Source organism: Solanum dulcamara, chromosome 3 (genome assembly GCF_947179165.1).
Source record: "Solanum dulcamara chromosome 3, daSolDulc1.2, whole genome shotgun sequence".
Lineage (NCBI taxonomy): Eukaryota > Viridiplantae > Streptophyta > Magnoliopsida > Solanales > Solanaceae > Solanum > Solanum dulcamara.
The window spans coordinates 62756532-62771371 of record NC_077239.1 but is presented as its reverse complement, the minus strand read 5'-3'; the positions used below and the strand labels follow the sequence as shown (position 1 = coordinate 62771371).

The window sequence follows — 14840 nt, the reverse complement described above, 5'->3', positions numbered from 1 at the left end:
CTATCTAGGTGTTAGAGTAGGTGCCTTCACGGCCCTGTGGGTTGGGTCGTGACATATACATAACTGTAAGATCTTCACATTTTATCTTAAACTAAATAAACTTCTGATAATAACATTTATGTAATGCCATTTATGAATTTGGTACATACTTGCGTGACACTTTAATGTATCATGTAAGTTAATGTCACGACCCGACCTACGGCCTAGTCGTAACACGGTGATCGAGATGCGAGGGACCCCAACCATAAGCCATCTTAGCATTCATTGCATACATAAGGTAAAGAATAATATAAAGATAAGCGGAAGTAATCATAGCTTAATAGAAATTCTTGGTCAATGCATGTCATAAAACTTCAAATTTCAACTTAAAGCTTAACTTGAACTTGTATGGGATAAGATCTTTAACCAACAACTAAGACCATGCGAGCTACTACATAGAATCCAATGACTCCTGCATCGAAACAGGAGAGGCTACCTTGCCAGGGCATACTCCAAAGATAACTCAACTCAACTGGGCTATGTGTATCCACTAGCTAGGCCATGAAGAAAACCTAAGTGGGCAACGTAGTTTGGGACTTTAGGTTGCTACTAGGATTCCCTTAGATAACCAACTGAGTTATCCGACCGAATCCCACCTAGAAGTCTTCTCGGTGCTTAGTCAATATCCCAACAAAAATTCATAAAACATACTTATAACATAGTAGGGAAAGATAGCAACTGCCTATCAATCCATCTTTAAAACATTTAGGAATAACTCATCTAACTTAGTGATTCATAAGAATCTATAGCTTCGGTGAGAATTGTCCTTATCACCATATTTAAACATCTAATGATCTTAACTCTGATCATTATCTCAAGTTTAACTTAAAAAATCATAATCTCAGTTGTAGCTCATTGAAAACTATCTTTATAATCATTTAACTCATGATTAACTCATAAAAAATCATCTTTAACTCATGATCATAGCTTGAAAATAACTCTTATGCATGAGAATCTATGATCCAACTTGAAATCATGAAATTTATATGAAAACATGCATATAAAGATCATTAATAACATCTAAAAATAAAATCAACTCATCCCAATTCAATTCACCAAAACTAGAGTTCATAATCAATTATAAATTGAATGAAACTTTGAGAAAACCTTGGGACTTCATGGGTGAAAGGAACCAATGAATCAATTCCCACATGCCTTGCTTAAATCACTTATAATTGAGAAGAACCCTTGAAAAAATCTGAAAACCCTAGCTTGGAAATTAGAGAGAAACCTTGAGAGACCTTGTGAGTTCTTGCTTTGGAAATTTTGAGAGAATGAATTGAATAGGAGGGTATTTTGAAGAGTAGAGTATTTATAGACTTTGAACTTGGCCATAAAAGTGTCTAGGCTCATTGAACTGGACTTTAGAAAAGACACAGTTGCCTTTCATTAATTTTAGAAATTTGACCTTACGGACCCTATTATACGGGCCATCTTGACAATGACGATTCATCTAAACGACTCGTCCTGCAGGTCTAAGAAAAGGTCTAAAAATAGAGTCCCTAAAGTTTGGGAATAGGAAGGGTTTACGACCTGTTGTCAAGGAAACGACCCATCTTTTGGGCTCGTCCTACAGGTCCCAAAACCCTGTAAAATTCAAGTCTTTGAAATTTTTTGACGGGTGGTCTTTATGACTCGTCCTCACTTCTAGGAGCCATCTTGTCAAGTCGTCATCTTGGCCCGAGGGATCCTTGAAATTTGGCCTCTGAACTTGGTTTACGAGGGCTTTCTATGACCTATCATCTTAAGAATGACCCGTCATATCAAACCATAGAACCTCTCCTGAGGGAAACATCAAACTTTGCTCGAAGGGTTAATCTACGACCCAACCTTACGAGCTTTGGAAAGCTCTAAGAGCAGTAGAGGGACTCATTCACATGAATGGGTTTGAAATTTTAAAACTTTTCTCCTTGATTCCATCTTTCTGACTTACGGGGTCCTATTGTTAATAAATATCAAATGAATTGTTATGTGTCAACACCACTGTTATGTAGTCATAACATACTGTTATGTATCATTTTCTTAGTCATCTATCTATAATAGAAAAGGACAGTATCGACAAAATTACATGCAATATCATGGAGTGACTAGCATAATATATTCAAATTTAAAAACAAGATAGATATCTATACAAATAAATTGATCATATCTAAATTTGATACATTATGTAATCTTGATACTTTCACGACCCAACCCACCGGACCGTGCGGGTACCTACTTAAACACCTAGATAGGAGAACCCTTTTAAAATATCAACTAAAAAACTCTGTTGGTTTATTACAAGGAAAAATATAAAACCTTCAAGGATACTAGTATAAATAGGTACAAGAGCTTCTAAATATATAGAGTATAAATAAAGTAATGGCACAACTCCAACCATAAGGAAGGAAGAGTAGAAGCTGTCGGAGAATTATCTTCGTCTTCACCTAAGAAACATCACTAACCCCGCAACTAGATTATGCCAAATGGCATAACAAGAGTAGTATCAGTACAAATAACATGTACTAGTAGGTATGATCGGTCAATCCGATACCCAATGAATAATATAAAAAAATTAACAAGAAGAAGACATGCTCTTAAGAAAATATACTCGTCAGGCCACTAATAACTCTGTCTAACAAGTCTATTATCTTTCGCTTTCACACCAACACCTAGCCCTAGAATAATTAACATCTAACTTGAAATAGATAAAAAATTAAGGGACCTAAGCTCCTCTCTGGACCGTTGTGGTGGGACCAAACCCGCTGTGGAGGCCTCATCACAATGGGATTCCTCCCGCCAGAGTGGCCTGCCGGAGATAGTAACCCTGACTTCTCCCCCATCCTCTTTTTTTCATATATACCAATAGGATACTGTCAATATCTGACTCTAAGTCACTAATCTTATTAAACCATATATCAACTTCTTTTCGCTTGTTTACCATGGCCTCACACCTACGATACAGATGCATCTAGCCACCGTAACATAATCTGAACATGCATATATAAAACCACATTACCAATTTATAATTTTAAGAGCAATATACAACTTCACCATGTAAATCTCATATTACAATTGCTAACATGGTAACACTTGGACCTTTGGTCCTTTCATATCATTTATTACACAGAATGGGCATGCTCAATTATCATCAAGTCAGTTTCTCTATTATCACACATATAGTCAAGATCAATTTACAGGTGATAGCCACTAAATAGTTCTCTCATTGAACCCATACCTAAACTATTAGTATGTCAGTGTAACACCCGATCCAATATTTAGTATGTGTCAGAACATGACATCCGATCCAATATATTTATCAAAATGCAATATCCGCTTGAATATATATATTGAAATGTGACACCCGATCCAATATATGTGTCGAAAGAAAGACACCTGATCCAATAGCACAATCATAATACATAATCACAGTCCACAATGAATAGTTCACATATTTGCACAATCAAGTAATCAGGCTCATTGCATATAATTGTTCACAAATTGTCATTTTATTAGTTTTATTTTAATTTATTGGATAAACGCGTATTACTCAACCATTTCACATGGAACTATCACTATGAACACATACATATAAATATATATATTCCCTATATTTATATGGATCAATAGCCCCATACTGGACCACCCTTTGATTATCACAAGTCTTAGGATCTCACTCTAACTCAACAGTTTCCTTACACATTAACTTTACAAGGACCATCAACCATATCAACAAGAAGGATTAGGGTTAACAGTCAAGAACTAGACTATTATCATTACTCACAGAATAATCATAACCCACCTTGTACATTCCTACCATAAAAATAATAACAACATATTCAACCATTAAGACTCCGTGTCTGAAGGCCAAAACATAAAATCTCCCATCAATCAATGATATATTATGCAAGGGGAATAAATTTATAACTATTCAATTGAGAAACCTAGCTTACTTGGGTGCAAAGCAACTGTTGCAGAAGTCTAATTGTGAACCTTGAATCCTTTAGCGAAACTTAGCTTGTTCTTGGTCTAAAATAATAGCATAATACAAAATCAATCACAAATAGCCTCTATACTTCCAGATTATATGCAAATCCTAAATCTCAGGCTAGTCCCATGATTTCCCCACCCAAACTAGGGTTTTTCTACCATTAGTTTCAAGACAAAACCCTCTCTCAATGATCACCCACCAATAATTGCGGGTTCTAAAATTCGAATTACAAGTTTTGGGAGTAAATTACTTACTTTAAGCACAAATTGGAGTGGAAAACAATAGAAAATTTCCCTAGGTTGCTTATGATCTTTTAAGAAAGAAGTGGGAATGAAATAAACCATTCTAGTATTTTTGCCAACTTTAAATTCTGTCTGTCCCACCACAGCGGGACCATTCCACTCTGGCGGTCCCGCCATAGCGGCCTAATTCCCACCAGAGTAGCTTCAGCACATACAGTTCTTAGTAATAACAAATTTTGTGGCATTAGAAAGAAGGCTCATATACTTTTAATTTGATAGGTCATGGGCCACCGAATTCATTATAGGCTGAGATATATGGTCGTTTGAAGTAGACCTTAGTTTGAACTCAAATCCAAAACTAAATTTGAAAGACACGTTCATCTCAACTTTGAGATAGGAGCATAGCAAAACCTTAATTCACAACTAATGCACTCACATACCAAGGTATTTATCCTAACCTTATGATAATGAGATTTGTATACCTTTACCACAGATATTTTTAGGTAACAACGGGCTAGGTTGTTACAATAGATATCAATTTTCCCCTCGTTCATCCTCGAACGATAAGAGTAGAGGGAACGAGCCGATATAAGAGTTTTTCAAAAGGAAAAATGAGAAAACATTACAACTTAGGGAAAATCACATCCCAAACTAACCCTTTTTACATCAATCGTTATATGCAAAGTTCTACTAACCCGAAATCCCTTCTGGAAGTTTCCATGGGTACTATGTCCCTCACATATTATGATACTACCTTAAATTTTCTCAAACACTATACCTTGAGACACTAAATATTTCTAAACCCCACAATTCATAAATTTCATTAGAATCTATTCTCATTGAAATCTTGTCAACTCTCATACTAGGGGGAACTTTACTCGGATAATTACACCCTAACCAATGCTATAACGAGCACATCCTCCCCACTCAAAGAGCAATAAACACAAAGAGTCCCTTGAACCAAATACAAGAATCAAAATTCCCCAAAAAAAGTTTGCAAGGATGCTCATTTAAAATCAATAATCAAGCATCATTTACATTCACTGATAATGACCGCGGCAGCACACTTTCTATCTCATCACAGTGTTTAGGAATAAAATGCAATTTGTCATGTTCACACAATAATGAAGAAATGACAAATTCAAGCAATTCACAATCACAATGGGACATTCAAGGCTTATAGTAAGATTCACATCAATGCAAACATCAAGCATTTTTACATAAGGGTCCTCTTATAGGACCTACAAGTACTTAGTATGTGTCGAAATGTGATAACCAATTCAAGGTTTGTGTTGGAATGTGACACCTGATCCAAATATGTGTTAGAACGTGACACCTAATCCAAGCACACAATTAAGCAAAAATCACAATGAATAGTCACATTTATATATCTACCAAGAACAACTTCATCACAGGTCATGGATAACAAGTAGTCATTTCACATAGATCATTTTGTTCTTCCCTGTTCATTTATTAAGATCAATTCATATAAATACCTAACCAATCACCTCAACCCAACAATATTACCCATGTCAAATCAATAACCTTTATGTCCATTGGCAAATAGTTTCTAGAAACATTAGACAACCATGACCAATCACATATTTAACCATACATAAGACGCCTAGTCATCTGTCTAACTTGACAACAACCAGTTCTCTATTACTGTGCTCTGGTCTGAAAGCGAGAATTAACCATTATCTATTTCGGAGTAGAGAGGTAGAATAGGGCAAAACAAGGGAGATAGGGCTGAGATTCTATCTCACCCTATCCCGCCATGGCGGGAGAAATCCCACCATAGCGGTCCCATTATGGTGTGATCATCCCGCTGTGGCGGCCCTTACGAGATCAATCTTTAAGAAATAATTTCCTAAAGGCCTTTTTCCATTCTTCTCTACTTCCCTGCTTCTTGAGATCACTGTTGACTTTCGGGGTGACAATTAATCTAGAGATTAACTCTCTTTTAGATAGGTTCGGCAGAATTCACTCCAAGATCGAACCCAACATTATACACATAAGAATTTCTCCCCATTATATTAGCATAAACAAACATGCACACCAGAAAGATCTATTCATCATCCACTTTAAACCAATAACCTCATGATAATTAGACACCATTTTAGAAATGACTAAACCATTGAGTTCCCATAAACTCAATGACCTAGTCAAAATAATTATGTAAGCTAGAGATACAATTTAACAACAACTAAAGCATTGAGTCCCCATAAACTCAATCCTATAGTCAAAACCATCATGACAAATAGACACATAATTTAGCAACAACTAAATCATTGAGTCCCCATAAACTCAATTTAATAGTTAGAATAATGATGATCATAAGTAAACATAACCCAAACTCTCAATCTGAAGTCTTGACATAATAAGCACCTGACATCGCATTAAGCTTAGCCTATAACATAGTTCCAAGACTTAACCAAACACTGCATATTCAGGAACTCAGTATCATATTATTGAAAACCAGTTATGAAATACCTTTAGAAAATCTTTATAACACCAATTTTGATATTATGCAACAATAACCCTCTTTCTTCATGGTTCCCAACCAAACTATCTTGAAATCAGAGTTTCTCCACAATTATAAATCATTCTTTTTCCCTTACCATTTTCATGATCGGTAAGTACATCTATAATTAAGAGTTGTATTCCCTCACATAAGTATATTATTAAACACGTTAGAAATTAATTTATTAATCGTATTCTGGTTTATCACTAGACCATTGCATATAATCAAATTATGACTCTCTTTCTAACCATAAGTTTACATAAATCCAAGAAATCATATCTCATATAATTTCAAGCATTCAGGCAACTACACTTCACATACTGGTAGATATTCAGGCAACACTCTGCATATAATCAAAATTCAAGGTGACTTTACATAAGCAAGTCACTTTATTTAATTAATTCACTTTATGGATGATCTTTAATTAGTCATCGATGCACTTACATAGCTTGTAAGGCCAGATACCAATTGGAACCTTCTTGGTTCCAATTTCTCTTGCTTATGTCCCTTCAGCCACAACAATGTCATCAAGTTTACTTTGTTAAGATACCACTTGAAATCCAAAGATACCAATTAGACTCAACCCCTACCACAGGAGACAAATTGCATGAAACAAGAGAAGAAATGAAATGACTTTCTATAATGCTTCATAGCTTCCTGAAGATTAGATGTGGACGTCAATACACAAATCCACAAGATTCTATTCCATATGTGTTCTTGTACTAGGAGACCGGTAATCTCGGTTCTGATACCCACTTGTCACAATCCAACCCACTGGGCCATGCGAGAACCTACTCTAAAACCTAGATAAGAGAAACCTTTCAAAATATCAACTAAAAAAACTCTGTTGGTTTATTACAAGGAACAATCTAACACCCCCAAGGATACTAGTCTAAATAGGTACAAGAGCTTCTAAAGATACATAGTATAAATAAAGTAATGACACAGCTCCCACCATAAGGAAGGAAAAGTAGAAGTTGTCGGAGAATTATCTTCGTCTTTACCTAAGAAACATCACTGACTATGCCAAGTGGAATAACAAGAGTAGTTACAGTACAAATAACATTTTCTAATAGGTATCATCGGTCAACCAGATATCCATAGCATAATATAAAATAATTAACAAGAAGAAGACATGCTCTTAAGAAAATATACTCGCTAAAACTTTATGCATAAGCAGTTATAATTCCCATTAATCTCATTAAAGTAGTTCAAGCCTAACTTTTATCCCTTCAAGTTGGTCCGCTGCCAACTCTAATACAAATCAAGGACTAACCCTTCTATCACATAGAGGAGTTTCCAAACTATAGGCCACTAATAACTCTGTATAACAATTCTATTACCTTTAGGTTTCACACCAACAACTGGCCCTAGAATAATGAACATCTCACTTGAAGGAGGTAAACATTCAAGGGACCTAAGCTCCTCTCTGGTCCGTACTGGCCCACTGTTGCAGCCACGCCACAGCGGGATTCATCTTGCCAGAGCAGCCTGGCCAGAGACTGACTTCTGCTCCCATCCCCTTTTTGAACATCTACCAACAGGACACCATCAATATCTAACTCTAAGTCACTAATCTTATTAAACCACACATCAACTTCTCTTCACTTATTTACCACGACCTCACACCTATGATACAGATGCATCTAGCCACCATAACATAGTCTGAACATGCATATTTATAGAAGTACATTACCAATTTACCATTCTAAGAGCAATATACAGTTTCACCATGTAAATCTCAGATTATAATTGCTTACATGATAACACTTGGACCTTTAGTCCTTTCATATCACTTATTACATAGAATGGGCATGCTCAATTATTATCAAGTCAGTTTCTCTATTCTCACACATATAGTCAAGATCAATTTACAAATGATAGAGATACAATGGTTCTCTCATGGAACTAATACCCAAACTATTAGTGTGTCGGTGTGATACCCGATCCAATACTTAGTATGTGTCAGAACATAATACCCGATCCAATATGTATATTGAAATATGATACCTCATCTAATATATGTGTCGGAATATAACACCTGATCTAATATCACAATCACAATGCATAATCACAGTCCACAATGAATAGTTCGCATACTTGTACAATCAAGTAATAAGGCTCATTGTATGTAATTTTTCACAAATAATCATTTCATTAGTTTTATTTTTATTTATTGCATGAATGTGCATTACTCAAGCATTTCACATGAAACTTTCACTATGAACACACACACACATATATATATATATATATATATATATATATATCTCATAGATCTATATGGATCAATAGCCCCATACTGGACCACTCCTTGATTATCACAAGTCTTAGGATCTCACTCTAAACCAGCAATTTCCTTACACATTAACTTTACAAGAACCACCAACCATATCCACAAGAAGTATTAAGGTCAACAATCAAGAACTAGACTATCATCACTAGTCACAGCATAATCACAACCCACCTAGTACATTTCTACCATAAATAATAATAACAACACATTCAGCCATTCAGCCTTCATGCCTGAAGGTCTAAGCATAAAATCTTCCATCAACCTATGATATATTATACAATGGGAGAAGATTTATAACTACTCAGTTAAGAAACCTAGCCTACTTTGGCGCCAAGAAACTACTGTAAAAGTCTGATTGCGAACCTTGACTCCTGTAGTAAAACTTAGCTTGTTCTTGGTATAAAATAATAGAATAATATAAAATCAATCACAAATGGCCTATATACTTCTAGATTATATGCATCTCCCAAATCCTAGACCAATCCCATGATTTTCCCACCCAAACTAGGGTTTTTCTACCATTATCTTCAAGCCAAAACCCTCCTTTAATGATCACCCACCAATAATTATGGGTTCTAGGATTTGAATTATAAGTTTATGGAGTAAATTACTTACCTTTGGCAAAAATTGGTGTGGAAATCGATAGAAAATCTCCCTAGGTCGCTTCTGGTCTTTTCAGAACGAAGTGGGAATAAAATATACCATTCTAGGGTTTTTCTTGACCTTAAATTCTGTCTGTCCTATCACAGTGGGACCATTCCACTCTGGCGATCCCACCACAATTGCCTAATTCCCGCCATAGAGGCCTAATTAATGCCACAGCAGCTTCAGCACAGATAATGCTTAGTTAAAAAGGCATAACTTCTTACTCCGAACTCTAAATGAGACAAATTTAGTGGCGTTGGAAAGAAGACTCATATACCTTTAATTTATAGGATGGGCCACCTAATATATTATAGACTGAGAGATATGGTCATTCGAAGTAGATCTTAGTTTAAACTCAAGTCCAAAACTAAATCGGAAAGACACTTTCAACTCAACTTTAAGATAGGAGCATAGATCGACCTTAATTCACAACTTATGCACTCATGTACCAAGTTATTGATCCTAACCTTATGATGATTGAGATTCATATACTTTTACTGCAGATATTTTTAAGTAACGATGGTCTAGGTTGTTACAAAAATATAAACGACAACTAAATTAGTAGTATATAATATCTGATACATAGTGAATTAATCAAATTTAAAATTGTTATATATTATGTATATATCAATTAATTTGATATACAATGATTTAGCTAATGGAACATTAGGGTTTATGTATCAAGAGAATTTCTTGGGTAATGTGTATATATAGACACATAATCTTTTAAGTTGAATAAGTCTGAGCAAAAGTTAAAGTACATAACGACAACTGATACATAGTAGATTATACAATTTATAATAATTAGCTATCAGATAAATAATTAAAGGCATGAGACATACATGTTTAGATATGAAAATAGTAAGATTTATGTATCACGAATATGATTTGGTACTTTGTTCGGATACATATCCTTTAAATTTGAATAAGGTAGAAGATACATATCAACACCTGATACATGATAAATGATACATTTGGTAGAATTTTTGTACCAAGTATCAAAACTAATTAAGGTTAAGCATCAAAACTAATATTTAAACATGATATCTTGTGCATGATAAAATTGTAATGTATCATAATATTTAAATGAAGACATTATACATTAATTTAAGAAAAAAATCAACTAGATACATTAAAAATCTGAACACATATGTAATGATCCTCCAGGTGATTTTATTTATTCTCTAATATTTTCAACATTTAGAACTTTCCTATAGCGATCCCAAGTCATTTATGACTTGCTGATACTGACAGTTCGGTCGCCTAGTCATTCGTTTGGGTTTTATGCCATTTTCCCTGTTTTGCAACTTTTATAACTCAAAAAGTTGACTTCGATCATAACTTCAGGAAAATGACCTCACAATGGAAATCCAGTGATTCCATCAGCTCCAGAATGACAAAATTAGGCTAATAGCATAGTCGGCACGAGTATCAAATCAATCGATACGAGCTTAGGACCAGTTGGCGTTTTTGTCTTTCAAATTTGACCTATAGTTGACTTTGGTCAACATTCTTGGAAAATATAATTGGATGAAAATTCTAATAGTGCGTTTAGCTCTAGAAGGTCAATTTTGGTCTAGAACGACCCTTGGTTCACTTCCCAAGGCTTTTGATCAAATTCTAAGGCCCATTGTGGATTTTGGTTCAAAATGACACTTGGGTGTGGGACCCACTTTAAGTTAAAACAACTCTGTATGGAAATTTTGACTGTTCCATTGAGTCCAGAATATTGAATTTGGTAGGGTAGCATATCTCATTTGCACGCACAAAATTTCGAACGAATTTCGAGAACCCCATCAAAATATTTGAACTTGAGAAATATCAGCTTTTTAGCTGATATCTGGTGCAGTCAAAATTACTCTCCGAGATCGCGAGAACTTTTCCATGTTCGTGGAGGTCCTGGAAATTTCTCTCTACATTTACGAAGCCTTGGCCGCATTCGTAGAGCACTGTAGCCGCGTTCGCAAAGGCAAAGTCCTGATCTTTTTTCAAAAGACCATGGATGAATTTTCAGCTTCACTCCCAAATTTTGAACCTCGATATCTCCTTCATGACAAGCTCAAATTAGGTGATTCAAAGGTCTAAGTTCAGAATCTTGAGGAGAAGTTTTGTGTGATATAATATCTCATAATTAGCTATTGTTCTAGTTATTTTCGAAGTGGGATTTTGTTGAATTTGTGGTGATTGTATCTTGATCATATGAACTCCATTTTTAGTAATTTTTCAGTTAGATTGTGTTTTTTTGTAAGGAACGTCATGGTATAATTTGTTTGGATTGGGAGGGTGTCGTTTGTGAGAAACAGCTGTGTAAAGAAGCTGTCATTTTCATCCTCGTTAGCTTAAATTATGGGAATGTTGTTGCATGATCATTTTGCGTCTTTTTCCACCCTGAAATGTGTTATAATTTTGATACTTGAGTATGAGGTGCTATTTAAAAACCTATTTTTGGGTCGATTCCAGATGCAGGTCCCACATTTTCTATTTTAGACCTAAAATTAGCTTATCTCCGAAAACAATAATTTTAGTATCAAAATGATCGTATTTGTGACGTGATTAACATTTTGTTAGCTTGGCGGCAATTGGATATGATTTAGAGGACGAGAGTTTCATCGTGGTGGATTTGGAGCGCACGTGATTGGCTTTGGGATAGGCTACGGTGTTTCCCTTTTGATTGAACTCTATTAGATATCGTGTAGTATATTTTACATATGACCTAGGTGAGTAATTATCGAGATTAGCATTCTCCTCATCCGATTCCATTTTCGTTTTCTCGAGTGAGGTTTAGGCTCCCCGTGAAATCCTTAGATTAGGTTATGGGCCTTGGTTGTGGTGTTGACTTAGCATTATTATCTTGTTTAGTATTTTTATTGATGGACTTAGGCTAGGTTTGAGCCTTAGGTGCTTTATCAGGTGTTTATTTCCCTCTTAGCTAGGCGTAGCTTCCGATAGGGCTTATTATGGATAGGATACTCTTTATGCTAGTGCCTATGGCCTCTAGGGCTTGTCATAGCCATTGGTTTGGATTAGCTGTTCTTGTTGGGAGATGAGGTGGAATATTTTTGGGTAAGGCATCCATCCTAGAGATATTTCTCCCCCTACCCGATTCTGAGCCACGTCTCAATTACATTTCTTTTGTTTAATGGTAGGCTTATAATGTCATCTCATCAGTTATCTATTGTTGGGCCCGAGGCCGTATCCAAAGAGCAAATGGATCCTAGGTTAGTCCCTTCACTTGTTTGTGTGCTAGGATCGGGTATTTTCTTATGGATACATGTATCTTGTTTGGATGCTAGTGATAACATACTTGCATTGTTTGAGCATATTCACTCGTTTTGTGGTACAATCCTGGTATTGACATTGGAATTTTGACTATTACTTTGGAGAAGTCTTTCTCACATTTTTACTATTTTAAACTGATTTTAATAGGAGTCGACCACATGGATACTTAGTCACTATTTTTGGAAACTTATGAGGGGTCGGGGACGTGCTAAGTTTTACTCGGCTGTTTGACGTGTTGACACCCTTTCTTGGCCACCGATGCCCTCAGGTTTACTCTTGCTAGCTAGGCCATTCTCTTGGGAGTTTATTGGCTCGGTGGACGGCCCCTTTTCAGGGTGCTCACGGTTGTGGTTATTGGTTTACTGATATTTGGCACGACATCACCTTTTCTAGATCGCCTTGGTTGCTCACTCTCCAGTACCATTTCGGGGATACTATTTGTCAATGTAAGACCTGGTTCAGGCCCAGGCAGTGTATACAGATTTTTTGTGTCTCCTATGGGGCCCTCTGGTCAGTGCACCACTAAACTGGATGAGGGAGACACATGGGCCTCACCTGGCAGGCCGGGGGCTGGAGTGAGTCTATACACTTGTTGTTGTTGATCTCTTAGAGCCATCGATGATATCACTGATTTTTAGTATAGACTTGCATTAATTAGAATCGCCTATCACCAGCATACTTGTATGGTGTGGTCCCCCTATTTTATGGGGGTCAGGGGTATGCTTGTCCTTGTTTGTACCTTCTGGGGGTATGGGCATCCAGTTGGTTATTGTATGATTATACTTGTTCTTATCTCTTGTTATGATTGTAATTGGTACCTTTGGGTTATATTTGTAGTAGGTCTATGTGGTATTTGAGTTGGATGGGTTGGTCCTTTCTGTTATGCTCAGGCGGAATAGTTCCTAGGTGATTATGTGGTTAGAGTTGCCAGTTAGCACTATATTTTTATTAGTACACTCCTACGATATCTTCTTCCTGTTAATAGGTTGTTGGATTACGTTTCAAGTGCATTCTTTGACTCTGTTCCTTTATCTATATTTCCAGTCTTCTTGCCTTATTTTCTATCATTATTGTGAGAATCCTTGATTAGTTACTTGTCTAATATTTACCTGATTATATGTTAATTATACTTTCTTTATCTATGGAGCTCAGTCTGCCTATGCCTACTGTGTACCATTCATTTGGTACTCATACTACACTTCTGTCCCCTGCAGATCATAGTACATAGTACAGGTTATCGCCATTGACTTGGACTAGTGCGAAGCAGCTTCAGATTCAGAGATTTGGTGAGCTCCTAGCGTTTAGAATTGCCGATTTCCATCCATGTCAAATTAGGACTAGTCTTTATTTGCTTTCGAAGACTTTCTGTACTCATATTGTATTTGTAACAACCTTGTGCTTCTGTTTTGGTTTAGATGCTCGATTACTGACTGATGCCTGGTCTTGGTCTTGGGGTGAATTCTTATGTTTGTTTCAGTTGTTCTTTCTTTTCTCATTAGCACTCACTCTCCACTTTATTTATAAATCTCCTGCTTGATAGCTCGTTGCCTCTGGTTTCAGGCTTAGGGTTAAGAGTTAGGTTGTTGGTGGGAGTTAGCAGGTGCCATCACGCAGTGACGGACCCAGAAATTTCATGAAGGGGTTCAAAAAAATTAAACACGCTAATCGAAAAAAAAAGTGTTTATTTGGATTCAAACTCGCGAGCTGAGACAAGCTAAAGCAAAATATTGAACCCCATTTGCCACTGAGCTAGTCCTTTGGCTTATGCTCAGGGGGTTCAATATTAAATATATACACATAAATTAAAAATTTTATTTTATATATACAGTGTAATTTTTTAACGAA

General features: G+C 36.0%; 1 protein-coding gene across 1 annotated transcript in view; it reads left to right on the top strand.

Annotated features, from left to right (window-relative positions):
• LOC129882677 (uncharacterized) overlaps window positions 1–14458 on the top strand; it is a 58986-nt gene extending 44528 nt beyond the window's left edge. Inside the window, exon 10 of the mRNA XM_055957081.1 lies at window positions 14210–14458. Within this exon, the coding sequence (XP_055813056.1) occupies window positions 14210–14216 (7 nt within the window). The 3' untranslated portion in view covers window positions 14217–14458. The remainder of the gene's footprint in view (window positions 1–14209) is intronic.
• Window positions 14459–14840: the final 382 nt, after the last annotated feature.